The sequence below is a fragment of the Natrix helvetica genome (genome assembly GCF_964273705.1).
Source record: "Natrix helvetica genome assembly, chromosome: W".
In the NCBI taxonomy this organism is placed as follows: domain Eukaryota; kingdom Metazoa; phylum Chordata; class Lepidosauria; order Squamata; family Natricidae; genus Natrix; species Natrix helvetica.
Window position 1 is genome coordinate 81,664,701 of NC_138555.1, and position 15,221 is coordinate 81,679,921.

General features: G+C 44.1%; 1 protein-coding gene across 5 annotated transcripts in view; it reads right to left on the bottom strand.

Moving 5' to 3' along the window:
• Window positions 1-14,769, bottom strand: part of RBM23 (RNA binding motif protein 23) — a gene marked incomplete at its 3' end in the record, with an annotated part of 39,492 nt that extends 24,723 nt beyond the window's left edge. For 2 of the 5 annotated variants that reach the window (XM_081968890.1, XM_081968891.1), the window contains exons 1-4: window positions 14,571-14,769; window positions 14,095-14,191; window positions 1,889-2,017; window positions 1,688-1,768 (exon numbers count right to left, since the gene is read on the bottom strand). In XM_081968890.1, coding sequence (XP_081825016.1) covers window positions 1,688-1,768; window positions 1,889-1,924 — 117 coding nt within the window. In that variant the 5' untranslated portion in view covers window positions 1,925-2,017; window positions 14,095-14,191; window positions 14,571-14,769. The remainder of the gene's footprint in view (window positions 1-1,687; window positions 1,769-1,888; window positions 2,018-14,094; window positions 14,192-14,570) is intronic. The other 3 variants (XM_081968888.1, XM_081968889.1, XM_081968892.1) reach the window with 2 other exon arrangements.
• Between the last annotated feature and the right edge of the window lie 452 nt (window positions 14,770-15,221).

A 15,221-nucleotide genomic window follows, 5' to 3' on the forward strand; every position in this document is an offset into this window, starting at 1 on the left:
GGACTGTACCTTTACAGGGACTAGAGAATGGGGCTGGCACAAGGGGCAAACACTGAAAGGGAGAAACCTGTATTTGCAATTCAGGTTGTCCTCAACGTACAACCATTCAAAGTTGCAATGGCACTGTAAAAGTGACTTACGACTGTTTTTCACCTGATCATTGCAACATCCCCTTAGTCACACGATCAAAATTCAGATGCTTGGCAACTGTTTCATATGTAAACATATGAAGAATGGTTGCAGGAACTGGGTATGTCTAGTTGAATGAAAAGAAGGACCAGGGGAGACATGATAGCAGCGTTCCGATATCTCAGGGGCTGCCACAAAGAGGGAGTCAAGCTATTCTCCAAGGCACCTGAGGGTAGAACAAGAAGCAATGGGTGGAAACTAATCAAGGAGAGAAGCAACTTAGAACTGAGGAGAAACTTCCTGACAGTGAGAACAATGAATCAGGGGAACAGCTTGCCTCCAGAAGTTGTGAATGCCCCAACACTGGAAGTCTTTAAGAAGATGTTGGATAGCCATCTGTCTGAAACGGTATAGGGTTTCCTGCCTAGGCAGGGGGTTGGACTAGAAGACCTCCAAGGTCCCTTCCAACTCTGCTTTTGTATTGTATGTAGGACGGTTGCGGTGTCCTTGGGTCATGTGATGACCTTTTGCGACCTTCGAACCAGAAAAGTCAACAGGAAAGACAAATTCATGTCACAACCGTGTTACTTAATAGAGGCAGGGATTCAATGAACAGTGGCAAGAAAGGTCCAAAAATGGGGCAAAACTCGCTTAACGACCATCTCCGCTTAGCTAACAGAAATTTTGGGCTGAATTGTGGTCGTAAGTTGAGGACTACCTGTTAACTGTTTTTTTCAAGACTGACTTCTAAGTAAATGGAGACCGGCAAGACTGGGAGTTGACTGTCCCCCAGCCAGCCATCATAGTCTTCCTCTTCAGCCTCTGCCAGCTTCCAAGAAAGTTTTGCCCTGCTTGGAGTTGAGATGGGGTGTCTGGGAGGCACAAGCTGGGCCTCTTTTAATTAACAAAAACCTACTTGAGGCTCAAATCGGCAGAAAAAAAAGCAGCCATCTTATTTTATCTTATGCCTTTTTTCTGCTAAAAAAAAAAAAAGGAAGACCCTTATATTGTGAGGAGAAACAGAGGGGAGGCCAGATCCGGATCAAAGAACCGAACAATATTTGGAAAACTTGCATCTGGAATTACATCGTGTCAAACCTGCCATATAACTTTAAACTTCTCTCTATAAAAGATCCTTGGCTCCCTTTGTTGAGAAAAGTGTAGTTTATTTAGCGGTCAAGGACATTGCAGTATTGCAAAGCCAGAACTGAGAATCACGTGGCAAAATCTCTTAAGTTACTTTATCTCTCACTGCCCACCCACCCCCCGTGTAACCCGATCAGGTTCAGGAAAGATGTTTTCGTAAAGGTCCGTCCAAGCGCAGTTTGGTATGCGGCCCCCCTTGGGTGACCTTGAGGCAGCATCACAAGGAGATACGGTGTTTACTTTCGTTCCCCCCGAAACCTTCTCTCCTTCATTCCCCCTCCCCACAGTTCATGGTACTCTGTCTCGGCATAGCAGCGGAGCTGACAACTGTGTTATTGTTAGCTCTGGACTCCTGGCAAAATATAACACAATAATTACTTTCCCCACAGGTTCTGATTTCTAATATCCTCACCTCCTCTTTCTTGTACGGGGCCTCCAGCATCGCTTCTATCACGATGTCGAAGTCGTCGGAGGCCATGCCATCTTCTTGGGTCTACGAATAAGGAGAGAAAGAGAGAAGAATTAAAAAAGAAGAGAAGAGCTCCCCCGGTGGAAATGGCCACTGTGCCACCTTCTCCAAAACGAAAGGGGAAAAAGGCGGCTGGATACTCACAGGATCCCGGGATGGATTGGGGAACGCCGGATCCATGGCTGGCCCAAATGGGTGGGCTCCCCACCACCCCGAGGCGCAGGAACAGCTGGTGGAGAAGCCGGTCTAGCAGGCAAATGAGTTGGTCACAGCCTGGAAGAGAGAGAGAGAGAGAGAAGGAGGTGGTGAATGGATTTGAGGAGTGGAATATGGAACAGGAGCTGGGCCATATATGTCGCCTGGAGACAAGATGTTCTACACTCCGGAATGGAATTGTGCTCTAAAATTACCTGTTTAGAACTGGCTGGGATGTGTATCCAGCAAAGAACAAAACCCCGAACCCTCCAAATTAATTATCCCTTCGTTTTTTACACAAAGGAAACAATACTCCAAAGGCAACAAAGAGGATTAGGGGACTGGAGACTAAAACATATGAAGAACGGTTGCAGGAACTGGGTATGTTTAGCTTAAGAGAAAGAAGGACTAGGGGAGACATGATAGCAGTCTTCCAATATCTCAGGGGTTGCCACAAAGAAGAGGGAGTCAAACTATTCTCCAAGGCACCTGAGGGTAGAACAAGAAGCAATGGGTGGAAACTAATCAAGGAGAGAAGCAACTTAGAACTGAGGAGAAACTTCCTGACAGTTAGAACAATTAATCAGTGGAACAGAAGTTGCCTCCAAAAGTTGTGAATGCCCCAACACTGGAAGTCTTTAAGAAGATGTTGGATAGCCATTAGTCTGAAACGGTAGAGGGTTTCCTGCCTAGGCAGGGGGTTGGACTAGAAGACCTCCAAGGTCCCTTCCAACTCTACTATTGTATTGTATTATAATACTGTATGTTTTGGAGTATAAGACACACTAATTCCCCCCCTAAAAGAGGCTGAAAATTTGGGTGTGTCTTATACAACAAAACTAGCCCCGCCTACACCCGCCCTTTGACCTCCGTGCGTCCTCTTCCTGGCTGCAGAGATTGCCACAGACAATGGCGTGCGTTTTTGGGCTCTACGCCTCACGATTTCAGCCTCCCAGTGCTCCGTTTGAGATCTGTTCAAGGCTGCTGGGACCGCCAGAGCACACCGCCGCCGATACGCATCACGTTTTTGGCCTCTGCACATCATCGCGTTTTCTGGCAGCGATGTGCTCTGGCGATCCCCGACTTGAACGGGGTCTCAAACGAAGTGTTTGGAGGCTGAAAACGCGAGGGGCCCGGAGCCCCAAACTGACAACGGGGAATGGCTGCTGCCTTGTCTTGTCGCTTCCCTGCTTTCATATCTGGAGCTCCCTGCGACGATCAGCTGGGCTTTAGAAGCTGCTTTTCAGCGCCCCAACGAGACCGAATCGCGCGCGCTCGGTCCACAACCAGTGAACTCATGTGCTGAAGCTGACCAGGCTAAGAAGGCTAGCCAGATGAGGTAGGCAGATTCCCCCCCCCCAATTTTCTTCTCCAAAAACTAAGGTGCGTCTTATACTCTGTAGCGTCCTATACTCTGTAAAATACGGTAATCTATAACAATTGGCCTTTGCATGTTTTCTCTCTACTATTTCAGATAAAACTTTGCTTACAGGGGTATGTGGTCTCCCGCCCATCCCTATTTCAAAATCCTTCAGACAGCGGAGACTGAGCGTATTTTTTTATTTCTCCGCTGGGTTAAGATAGAGCTATAATTTATAAGCATTTTGCAAGTGTGACTTGCTTCTGAAAGAGATGGAGAAGAAGAGAAGAAAATGTTTGGATGGAAGGCTGAGGGGGGAAAATAGAAAAAAAAAAACCTGTGCTATTTCTCAGCAGTAAAGAAAGCCCTAGTCCCTACGGGGAGAGGGGGCGGTCTATAAATCTAATAAAACCTAAACCTAAACTTTTGTATTTTTAAAAAGTTGGTTTGTAAGTCGAGTTTTACAATATTGGTGCAAATTGTGGGCCACAATATTACCATCAAACCATTATTTTTAAGTATGAAATACAATACAATACAATAGCAGAGTTGGAAGGGACCTTGGAGGTCTTCTAGTCCAACCCCCTGCCTAGGCAGGAAACCCTATACCGTTTCAGACAAATGGCTATCCAACATCTTCTTAAAGACTTCCAGTGTTGGGGCATTCACAACTCCTGGAGGCAACTTCTGTTCCACTGATTAATTGTTCTCACTGTCAGGAAATTTCTCCTCAGTTCTAAGTTGCTTCTGTCCTTGATTAGTTTCCACCCATTGCTTCTTGTCCTGCCCTCAGGTGCCTTGGAGAATAGCTTGACTCCCTCTTCTTTGTGGCAACCCCTGAGATATTGGAAGACTGCTATCTTGTCTCCCCTAATCCTTCTTTTCATTCAACGAGACGTACCCAGTTCCTGCAACCGTTCTTCCTATGTTTTAGTCTCCAGTCCCCTAATCCTCTTGGTTGCTCTTCTCTGCACTCTTCCTAGAGTCTCCACATCTTTTCTACATCGTGGCGACCAAAACTGAAATGTTTACTTAAAAAAGAGAAAAGGCATTTTATAAACATGTTTAAAAGAGAGAGGAAGGGAAAGAGAAAGGAAGAGAAAAAAAAAGAGAAGAAGAAAGGAAGAGAAACAAAGAAAGAGGGAGGGAGGGAAAAGGGGGGAAATTGATTCCTTGTCCATAACATCTTTGAAATGCAGAAAATGCTAATACAAGTCATCCACAACTTACGCCGGTTGCTTAGCAACAGTTCAAAGTTATGACCGACTTTGTCAGAGGTACTTATGACCTAGATTCAAAGTTCTGGTAAGTCGCTCCCTCCCGTGGTCACTGTCATAGGTCATTTGATCCCCTTTTGCGACCTTCGGACAAGCAAAGTCATCGGGGGAAGCCACATTCACTTAACAACTGAGTTATCAACTGAATAGCGGCAGTGACTCACTTAACAGCGGCAGCAAGAAAGGTGGTAAAAATAGAGCAAAATTCACTTAGCAAGTGTTTTGCTTAGCAATGGATTTTTTTTTTGGGGGGGGGGGGGCTCAATTGTGTTTGTACGCCGAGAACTTTACTTTCCTATTATATTGGAAACATTTCCTCTCTGGCAACCCAGATGTCTGTCTAAGGAACTTCAAAAGTTCCACCCACCAGGCTGGCTTTTCCCCTCACATAAATGCGAATAAGGAAACAACTCCTGTTGAATTCCCACCTGCTAAAGTTACATGAAAGTTATGGGAATCTTCCTTTTTTTTAAAGAAAGGGAGGGAGGGAGGAAGGAGAAAGAGATAGAAGAAAGAAAGAAAGAAAGAAAGAAAGAAAGGAAGAAAGGAAGGAAAGAAGGAAGGAAGGAAGGAAGAAAGAAAGAAAGAAAGAAAGAAAGAAAGAAAGAAAGAAAGAAAGAAAGAAAGAAAGAAAGAAAGAAAGAAAGAAAGAAAGAAAGAAAGAAAGAAAGAAAGAAAGAAAGAAAGAAAGAAAGAAAGAAAGAAAGAAAGAAAGAAAGAAAGAAAGAAAGAAAGAAAGAAAGAAAGAAAGAAAGAAAGAAAGAAAGAAAGAAAGAAAGAAAGAAAGAAAGAAAGAAAGAAAGAAAGAAAGAAAGAAAGAAAGAAAGAAAGAAAGAAAGAAAGAAAGAAAGAAAGAAAGAAAGAAAGAAAGAAAGAAAGAAAGAAAGAAAGAAAGAAAGAAAGAAAGAAAGAAAGAAAGAAAGAAAGAAAGAAAGAAAGAAAGAAAGAAAGAGAGAAAGAAAGAAAGAGAGAAAGAAAAGGGAGAAAGAAAAGGGAGAAAGAAAAGGGAGAAAAAGAAAGAAGGAAGGAAAGAAAGAAAGAAAGAAAGAAAGAAAGAAAGAAAGAAAGAAAGAAAGAAAAGGGAGAAAGAAAGAAAGAAAGAAAGAAAGAAAGAAAGAAAGAAAGAAAGAAAGAAAGAAAGAAAGAAAAGGGAGAAAGAAAAGGGAGAAAGAAAAGGGAGAAAAAAAAAGAAAGAAGGAAGGAAGGAAGGAAGGAAGGAAGGAAGGAAGGAAGGAAAGAAAGAAAGAAAGAAAGAAAAGGGAGAAAAAGAAAGAAGGAAGGAAGGAAGGAAAGAAAGAAAGAAAGAAAAGGGAGAAAGAAAAGGGAGAAAAAGAAAGAAGGAAGGAAGGAAGGAAGGAAGGAAGGAAGGAAAGAAAGAAAGAAAAGGGAGAAAGAAAAGGGAGAAAAAGAAAGAAGGAAGGAAAGAAAGAAAGAAAGAAAGAAAGAAAGAAAGAAAAGGGAGAAAGAAAGAAAGAAAGAAAGAAAGAAAGAAAGAAAGAGGAGAAAAAGAAAGAAGGAAGGAAAGAAAGAAAGAAAGAAAGAAAAGGGAGAAAGAAAAGGGAGAAAAAGAAAGAAGGAAGGAAGGAAGGAAGGAAGGAAGGAAGGAAGGAAGGAAAGAAAGAAAGAAAGAAAGAAAGAAAGAAAGAAAGAAAGAAAGAAAGAAAGAAAAGGGAGAAAAAGAAAGAAGGAAGGAAGGAAGGAAAGAAAGAAAAAGCAAGAAAGAAGAAAGGTAGGGAGAGAACAAAAGAAAAAGAAAGAGAAGTGAGAGAAAAAGAGAGAAAGAGAGAGAGAAAGAAAGAAAGAGAAGGGAGGGAGAGATTGGGAGAGAAAAAGAGAGAGAAAGAAAGGAAGGAAAGAAGGAAGGAGACTGCTTTATGAGTGGGGGAAAAAACAATATCCTGTAATATCACTCCAGACTTCCATAACTTTATTCAAACCTGCAGTTACTTTTACAAAACTTTGGAATCCAAGGAGAAACTGCCAAGCTTGGATCATTTGGGAATGCAGCATTTCTCAATCTTGGCAACTTTTAGGATGTGTGGGGTTTCAATTCTGAGATTCCCCCAGAATCCTTTAAATCCCAGCAATTCTGGGAGCTCCAGAAGCCCACCTATCCTTAAAAGCTGTTCAGATTGAGGAAAAATTAGGAATGCAACACTGCCCTAAAGGACTTCGCCATCCTGGGGGGCAAAAAACAAACAAACATTTCTAAGAATTCTCCGGCTTGGCCCAATCCTAGCTGTAAATACTGTCTGTATAACCTGTAGAATCGGAACGGACATCATTCCACCCATCCAGTTCCCGCAAAGCGCAGAGGCGCAAAGACAAAAGACGACCTTGGGCTTTCTAGAAAGGATTTTGTTTTGGCTACACATTAAGTAACTCCGTACAATCCCCCCTCCCATTTCCCCCACAAATAGAAAGTGCATAGTAGGACAACAGAAAGTGTGGCAGGCCTAAGATCCACAAGAAAAGATGGCTGCAGGCCTCACGCATAAACCTACCGATTTCACCAACTCAGAACAGGAGCAAAATTATCCTCTGTACACCTCTCAAAAGATTTCACAAAAATTCTGGCCTAAATTTATTCTCCCCACTCGCCGACCATCTCAGAAACAGTTTGCTTTTCTAGCAGCTCAGCGTGAGAAATTCGAATTTGTATCTTTTCTCTCGTTTCCCCTTCTTAATCACAGCTTTCCTTTCCCTTTTTCTCCTACTTTTTGCTTGCTCTGTGTGTGTGTGTGTGTGTGTGTGTGTGTGTGTTATATCAGAGTTCCCCAATCTTTGTGGGTTGGTGGCCGGGAATGTGGGTGGTAAGGAGGTGGTTTCATGGGAGGGGCAGGCATGCACATGCGCGAGCACCCGTTGCTTGCGCGAGTGGGGCCGCGAGCGCCTGCGACGCTCACACAAGCGGGGCCGCAAGCAGAGGTGGTTATCAACAGGTTCTGACCGGTTCTGGAGAACCGGTAGCGGAAATTTTGAGTAGTTCGGAGAACCAATAGATACCGCCTCTGGCTGGCCTCGCCCCCACCTATTCTCTGCTTCCCGAGTCCCAGCTGATCAGGAGGAAATGGAGGTTTTGCAATAACCTTCCCACACATCCTGCCCCACACATCCCTACGACCAATCCGCTCTCACAGAGAGGGACTTCTCCGGGTGCCGACCGCCAAACAGTGTCGGGGGGCGACACCCAGGAGCAGAGCCTTCTCTGTGATGGGCCCAGCCCTGTGGAATGACCTCCCCCGGGACATCAGGATGACTTCCGATCTCCGCTCCTTCCGTGTACAACTGAAAACCCACCTCTTCCAACTATCTGGCCTGGCTCAACCGTAATTTCCTCGTACTCCTCCTGACTGTCTGTTTTTTAACATTTTGAATTGGATTGTACATGGGGTATTGTAATTAGGGTATTTTAATGGTTTTTAACTGTCTATGTATTGTATCTGTTAACCTCCTCCGAACATGTGTGTCTTTGTACTTATGTATGTCGTGGATTTATGTAAATGTTATATGTTTTTTACTCCATTGTACGCCGCCCCGAGTCCTTTTCGGAAAGGGAGCGGCTAATAAATTTAAATTATTATTATTATTATTATTATTATTTTACAGTATCCTTATGCCCACAGAAATGGTAGTAAAAAATGTTGAATCCCACTACTGGCCACAAGCCTCCATGATGCGCAAGTGGGGCTGTATGTGCATGCCTGGCGCACACCATGAGGCCCGGTTATGAGTAAGGCCACAAGACCGGTAGTGGGACACGGTCCACAGGTTGGGGACCCCCGTGTTAGATCATAAATTAATAAAATTGTGACAAACAGAGAAATCTAATTTGGACCACGACCACAAGGACCTGCAGATCAGAACGCTAACGGATGCTGACATTAGAGGAACAGAATAAGGTGTTTCAAATACCTTCCTAAAACAAGTCCAGGAAGCCTCCAAAAACGCGGTTCTCAAATTTTTCTTCCTCACGGACCCGCAAGACTTAAGATTTCAACTGTAACATTGCTTCAAAAGGCTCCGTGGACCCCCCTGCGACGACACGGCGGCCCACAGGGTTGAGAACCACTGCTCCCAAAGGCTGCGAAGCAGAAGGAATCCATCTGTTCGTTTCTGCGTCTTTCACAGAACCTTTTCCACAGATGCGCCGTGAAATGTTCAGCTGCCAATGCATGTTCGGTTTTCTCTCCTGTCAAGCCACCTTTCTTTCCTTGGGAATTTTTTTTCTCTTTCCCAACTGGGAAAACAACGCTTTAAGGCCTCCCAAGCCGAGCCACCTACCCCAGGAAGGCTACAAAAGTGATCTTGAATAAAAGAGATTGCTATCATTTGCAAGTTGCTGTATGAGCGTGTGGGAGTTTCTAAAAAGCGTATTTGAATTTCCAAAGGTGAACCCTTTACATTCTTCCTGCCATTAAGTCTCAAGACTGCTCATCCTTCTTTCTAAGGTAAGAATAATAACAGGGTAACTGTCATGGAACTCTGCCCTTGAGGTTATCAGCAACTGTATATTTACTCTGATGTTTTTTTTTTTCTCTTCGCTCCGTGTTACCCACGAAAGAACTCTGTTGCTACTTATTCTAAAATAAAGGGAAATTGACTGGAATGTCAGTGGGAAATTCATCTTTTCATCTCCTAACAATTTAACCAAGGCAACACAAACAACAACAACAAAACCCTGACAATATCTAGCAATAAACAACACATATTGGAAAGTATGCAAGTCCCTTGGACTGCAAGGCGATCAAACCGGTTACTGCTAGAGGAGATCAACCTTGAATGCTCTTTAGAAGGCCACATCCTGAAGAGGAAACTCAAATATTTTGGCCACCTAATGAGAAGGAGGGACTCCCTGGAGAAGAAAGCTGGGAACGATGGAGGGCAAAAGAAGAAGGGGACAACAGAGAAGGAGGTGGCTGGATGGAGTCACCGAAGCAGTCGGCGTGAGCTTAAATGGACTCCAGAGGATGGTAGAGGACAGGAAGGCCTGGAGGAACGTTGTCCATGGGGTTGCGATGGGTCGGACACGAATTTGCATCTAACAACAATTGGAAAGTATAGCAAAAGATACTCATTTTTTACTTCAAAATGCCCTAATTTTTTTTTTTTTTACGATGAGACCTCTGAAAGTACGTGCTTTACATTCTACTGAAAAAGCAAACACGACAAATGGGTTTTAAATTTTTTCCAATGGGCGGGCACGGGGAACGCAAAAGTTGTTAACTTACAGGCTCATAAACATGGAGGTTTCACCATTGGTTTTAATCATGTAAATTGTGCAAAAGTGACAAAAATGCGACGCAGGTTGTTGAAATCAGACCACTGTAGTTCTTTGCACATAGTGAAGCTCCCTACAGAGGCAAGAAGCCTTTTTACATTCATATGTACTGGCTTAAAACTCCAAAATGCCAAGAAGCTTCTTGTCCTATTTTCATGCTGCAAACATTCACCGTTTATTCTAGACTTTGCCAAAATTCCCAACTGCCAAATTTTAGGGTCTGGGAAAAGAATAATAAAAGCAAGTACATTCTAAAAACACATAAAGATCCTTGAGATCTAATCAGATGAGAAATATTCCCAACGCTTCTGGGGGGGGGGGAAAGCGGGAAACTCGTAAACCTCCAATTGTTATTCAAATTTCATCTTGCAAACTCCATTCCCCCAAAACCTTTTGGCTCCAATGACCAGGTTAGGAATCCTTTTTTGAAATCCGAAAACAAAAACAACAGATTTTAATAATCCAGCATTGTAAAATATGCATCCAAGCCCCCTGCATTTATTATTATTATTATTATACAATTGTATCACAGCGGCCAATTGTTTCGCCGGATTTGGCATTGATTACTAGCCGGGCCCCACCCAGGGCCAAAGACGTATTATTATTGTTGTTGTTATTATTATTAATATTGTTGTTATTGTTATATTATTAAAACATATGAACATATATTACATAATATAATTGTTATATTATTAAAACATATGAACATATATTACTAAAACATATGAAGAACGGTTGCAGGAACTGGGTATGTTTAGCTTAAGAGAAAGAAGGACTAGGGGAGACATGATAGCAGTGTTCCAATACCTCAGGGGTTTCCACAAAGAAGAGGGAGTCAAACTATTCTCCAAAGCACCTGAGGGTAGAACAAGAAGCAATGGGTGGAAACTAATCAAGGAGAGAAGCAACTTAGAACTGAGGAGAAATTTCCTAACAGTGAGAACAATTAATCAGTGGAACAGAAGTTGCCTCCAGAAGTTGTGAATGCCCCAACACTGGAAGTCTTGAAGATGTTGGATAGCCATCTGTCTGAAACGGTATAGGGTTTCCTGCCTAGGCAGGGGGTTGGACTAGAAGACCTCCAAGGTCCCTTCCAACTCTACTATTGTATTGTATTGTATTATTGTTATTATTATTATTATTATCATTATTATTATTTACTTTATTTATTAAACATGAAACTCAGCCAACTGAACATTCAAAAATGCATATTATGATGATGATGATGTATCCAAATTACTTTCCTCAGTTCATGGAAGTTACTTTACTACTTCATATCCCACACGGCTTCCTTGTTTACTAGGCTGTGTTTGAGGAACTCACACATGAATTCTAGGCCAGATAATCTCAGACCAGAAGACACTGGAGTCTAGATTTCTGAAAGCAAGCACGCAGGGTTGACACCAGTTTCATTCTCCTGCCCTAAGCCATTTCCATGCCTTTAGACCAGGGGTCGGCAACCTTAAACACGCAAAAGAGCCACAAAGGTCCTAACCAGAAGCCCCCCGCCCTGTTCGATTCTGGAGCCGACCAGAGGTCCCGTTCCCCCACCATAGAGTCTCCTTCTAGCGCAGCATCCTTTTTCCTCTACCTGTCCTACCAGAAAGCCCTATCAATTGTACAGCTGACCAGCGACAGGGAGCCGCAGCAGAGGGGTGAAAGTGCCATATGCGGCTCCAGAGCCATGGGTTGCTGACCCCTGCTTTAGATCTTATTCCATGTTAAGCTTACTGAAGAGTCCACTTCACCTCATTATCCAATTGAAAAACAAGAATGACATCAATATAACTTCACTTGCTCTGCAAAGATGACAGCTGACCCCTGCTTCTTGGGCATGAGCACAGCAGAATCAGGGCCATTTTACCCCGTTAAGATCTCCATTTCTCTGGAAATACATGACCGTGGAGAGTCTTAGTCACCCAAATCACGGTTGTCTCAAAAGGTGCCTTTTTCAAAAGGCAACTGGACTATGGTTCCCCCCCACCCCCTTGACGTACAAATGGTTTTTCCCCCCTCCCTCGAGGAAGTTTTATCAGGAAATAATTCATCTGGAAATAAGCTCTATTAAGCAAAACATGCCCCCTTGGAGCAAACCTCAGCCCCCAAGCAAAGACCAGGCCAAGGAACAACTGTTTGATAAGGCAAGGGCATGCTGAACAACCATTTGTCTGAAATGGTGTAGGGCAGTGGTTCTTAACTTGTGGTTCAAGGACCATGATCTCATCAGGGGGAGTGCAAAAGCTGGAACAAATGTTACGATTTAAACCGTACGTCTTTGTGGGTCTGGGCTACAAAAGGTATTTAAAGGGATCCATTGAGAACCACTGGTCTTGGACAATACTTCTCAATCTCAGTGACTTTAGGCTGGGTGGACTTCAACTCCCAGAATTTCCCAGACAGCATAGCACTCTTACTTTCTTTATATTTATTTATTTATATATATATATATATATATATATATATATATATATATATATATATATATATATATATATATATATATATATATATATATATATATATATATATATATACATACATACATACATACATACATACATACATACATACATACATATATACACACACACAGATACATCATACATATATGTCACCGTGAAAGACCGAAATTGGTGAATGTCGACATTCACCGGTGAATGTCGACACATACCAATTTCGGTCTTTCACGGTGACATATATAACGAGTCAGCGTAACGCTTTACTTTCGCTTTTCAATTCGCGGTCCTGGAAACTACTCGTGCAGGATCGCAGGTTTAAAAAAAAAAAACTCTGCGAATAGAAGACGCTTAAAAGGAAGCGAGGAGCCGAGGTATTAGGGTAAGGGTATTAGGGTAAGGGTGTCGAGAGGATAAGGACATACACCAAGCGACTATGTGAATGTCGACATTCACCGGTGAATGTCGACATTCACCAGATTTCGGACTTTCATTCACCGGTGAATGTCGACATTCACCAGATTTCGGACTTTCACAGTAACATATATACATACATCTAGTCTCCCTTTATTTATTTATCAGTACAAATACAACACATATATACATGCATACATACATCATACATACATACACATGTCTATGTGTGTGTGTGTGTGTGTGTGTATATATATATATATATATATATATATATATATATATATATATATATATATATATATATACACATACACACATGTATCTGTATGTATGTGTGTGTGTGTATATATATATATACATACACACATAGACATGTGAATGTATGTGTAGAGTGCTCTCTCCGTCTCTCATATATATATATGTGTGTGTGTGTTATACACATACACGTATCCAGCATATTAGTTCACGCATGTTTTTTTTTCCCCAATGCCATCACTCTGCTTAACAATTCCCACAACACTGTCAATAATTTACTAAGAATGTATTACTATTATTCTTCTCTTCCTTCCTAGTATCTATCTCTCCCCACTTACTATTATAACCATGTTGCTTGTATCTTTCAATTTATATTGTTTTTATTGTTTCTGGTACGATTTGATAGCTTATCAAGTAACCTTGACTTTCACTAAGTGTTGTATCTTTTTATTCTTGATGAATGTTGTTTTTATTCTCCTTATGTATACTGAGAGCTTATGCGCCAAAAACAAATTCCTTTTCCAATAAATCACACTTGGCCAATAAAGCCTTGTCTGTGTCTGTCTGTATCCGGCATATTCGTCCACCAGCCTAAAGATGCCAAGGTTGAGAAACACTGGTCTAGGGCCTCCTTTTTGAGTAGAGGGTTGGACTAGAAGACCTCCAAGGCCCCTTCCAATGCTGTCATTCTGAATTTTCCTCCCATTGTAACGTCTCTCTCTCCAGCGGATTTCTACCCCATTTTCTCCCAACCCTCCCAGCCTCGAAAGTGGTGTGGCTTCTTCCTTATCCCATTGTTTCTCAACCTTTGCCCCCCACCCAGAAGATGGGAGGACTTCCAACTCCCAGAATCCCCCAGCCAGCTACAGAGGCTGGAGGGAATTCTGGGAGTCAAAGTCTTTAAGGGGGGGGCAAAAAGGTTGAGAAACGCTGTCTTGGCCGATGCCTCCTCCCCTCCAAGCCTGACTAGGTAGCTCAGTGGCTAAGACGCTGCGCTTGTCCATCAGAAAGTCGGCAGTTAGAATCACTAGTATAGGTCGTATGCGTGAGCAGGGGGGTTGGACTAGATGACGTCCAAGGTCCCTTCCAACTCTGTTACTGTTACCTACCTGGCCTTCCTCACTCCCGCAGTTTCTCCTGGCTTCCTCTCTCTCCCTTCGAGGCCTGCCTGGCCCCCAACTCAGGGCAACGAACCACCAAGCACACCTGTGGGTAGGAAAAGCAGCGCCACATGGGTCAGGGAACCCTCCGCGCCATGTTGCCCGTCCATAACACCTCACCTACCTGCCGCCACCCCCACTTGCGCCCCTCCCTTCCCCCCACTCACCCCACTTCCGGGAAGAAAAGCAAGGCCGGAAAGGGACCCCAGACGGCCAGGCCACGCCCCTCGGCCCGAAGCCACGCCCCTTTCCCCCGCTGGGCCTCTTATCTCCTTTCGGAGCCCCCGTGGGGATTCTAAACCCCCCTCCCGTGTGACGTCACCGCCCGCAGCGTGGCGTGACGTCACCGCCGCTACCCGTTCGGCGCTTTGGCCGCCTCAGGCCTGGTTGTTTTGTTTTTCTTTCTCGTCCTCTCAGTCACTCACCCGCCTCCCCCTCCCCTTTGGCCGCTAGACCCCCGGCGGGGTGTTGTTGTTTTTCCCGGTCCGAAGCGCTTCGGCTCCCTTCCTCAGACGCGGCCGCGGCGAGCAGGAGGAGCGGCGATTCTAAGATGGCGTCGGACGCTGTTTCCCTCCAGGAGCGTACCCCTCCCTTCTCCTTCGGCTCGCGAAGGGGAGGGCGGCGGGCGGCGCAGCACGCCTGCGCGGGAGCGTCGGCGCCGCGGATTGGCTGAAAGGGGTGAGAGATGCAAAATGGAGCGTGTCAAAAATAAGGGGGTGGGTCCCGATGGGGGAAAAAGCCGCGCGGCGATTGGGTGGGCTTAGTCGGGGGGGGACTTCTGTGGTGAGGGTCCCTCTGATTCGCTAAGGGGCTCCGAAAGGCGTATTGAGGTCGATTTTTTTTCTTTCCCTTTACTTCCCTCGCACGCAAGACAACCAATGGTTGTGAAGCCTGGGGCGGGGTTTCGCAGTAGCCAATTGGGAAAAAATAATAAACCGTCGGGGCGGTTTATTGGCTGGATGAGCGGATAAACGCCAAAGTGTATTCAGTACAGCAAACATCATTGGTGTATAGCGGGGAACGGGAATGAAGCGAAGGCGTCCTCCCCATCTGAGTCTTGCCCTGATTGGATAAAA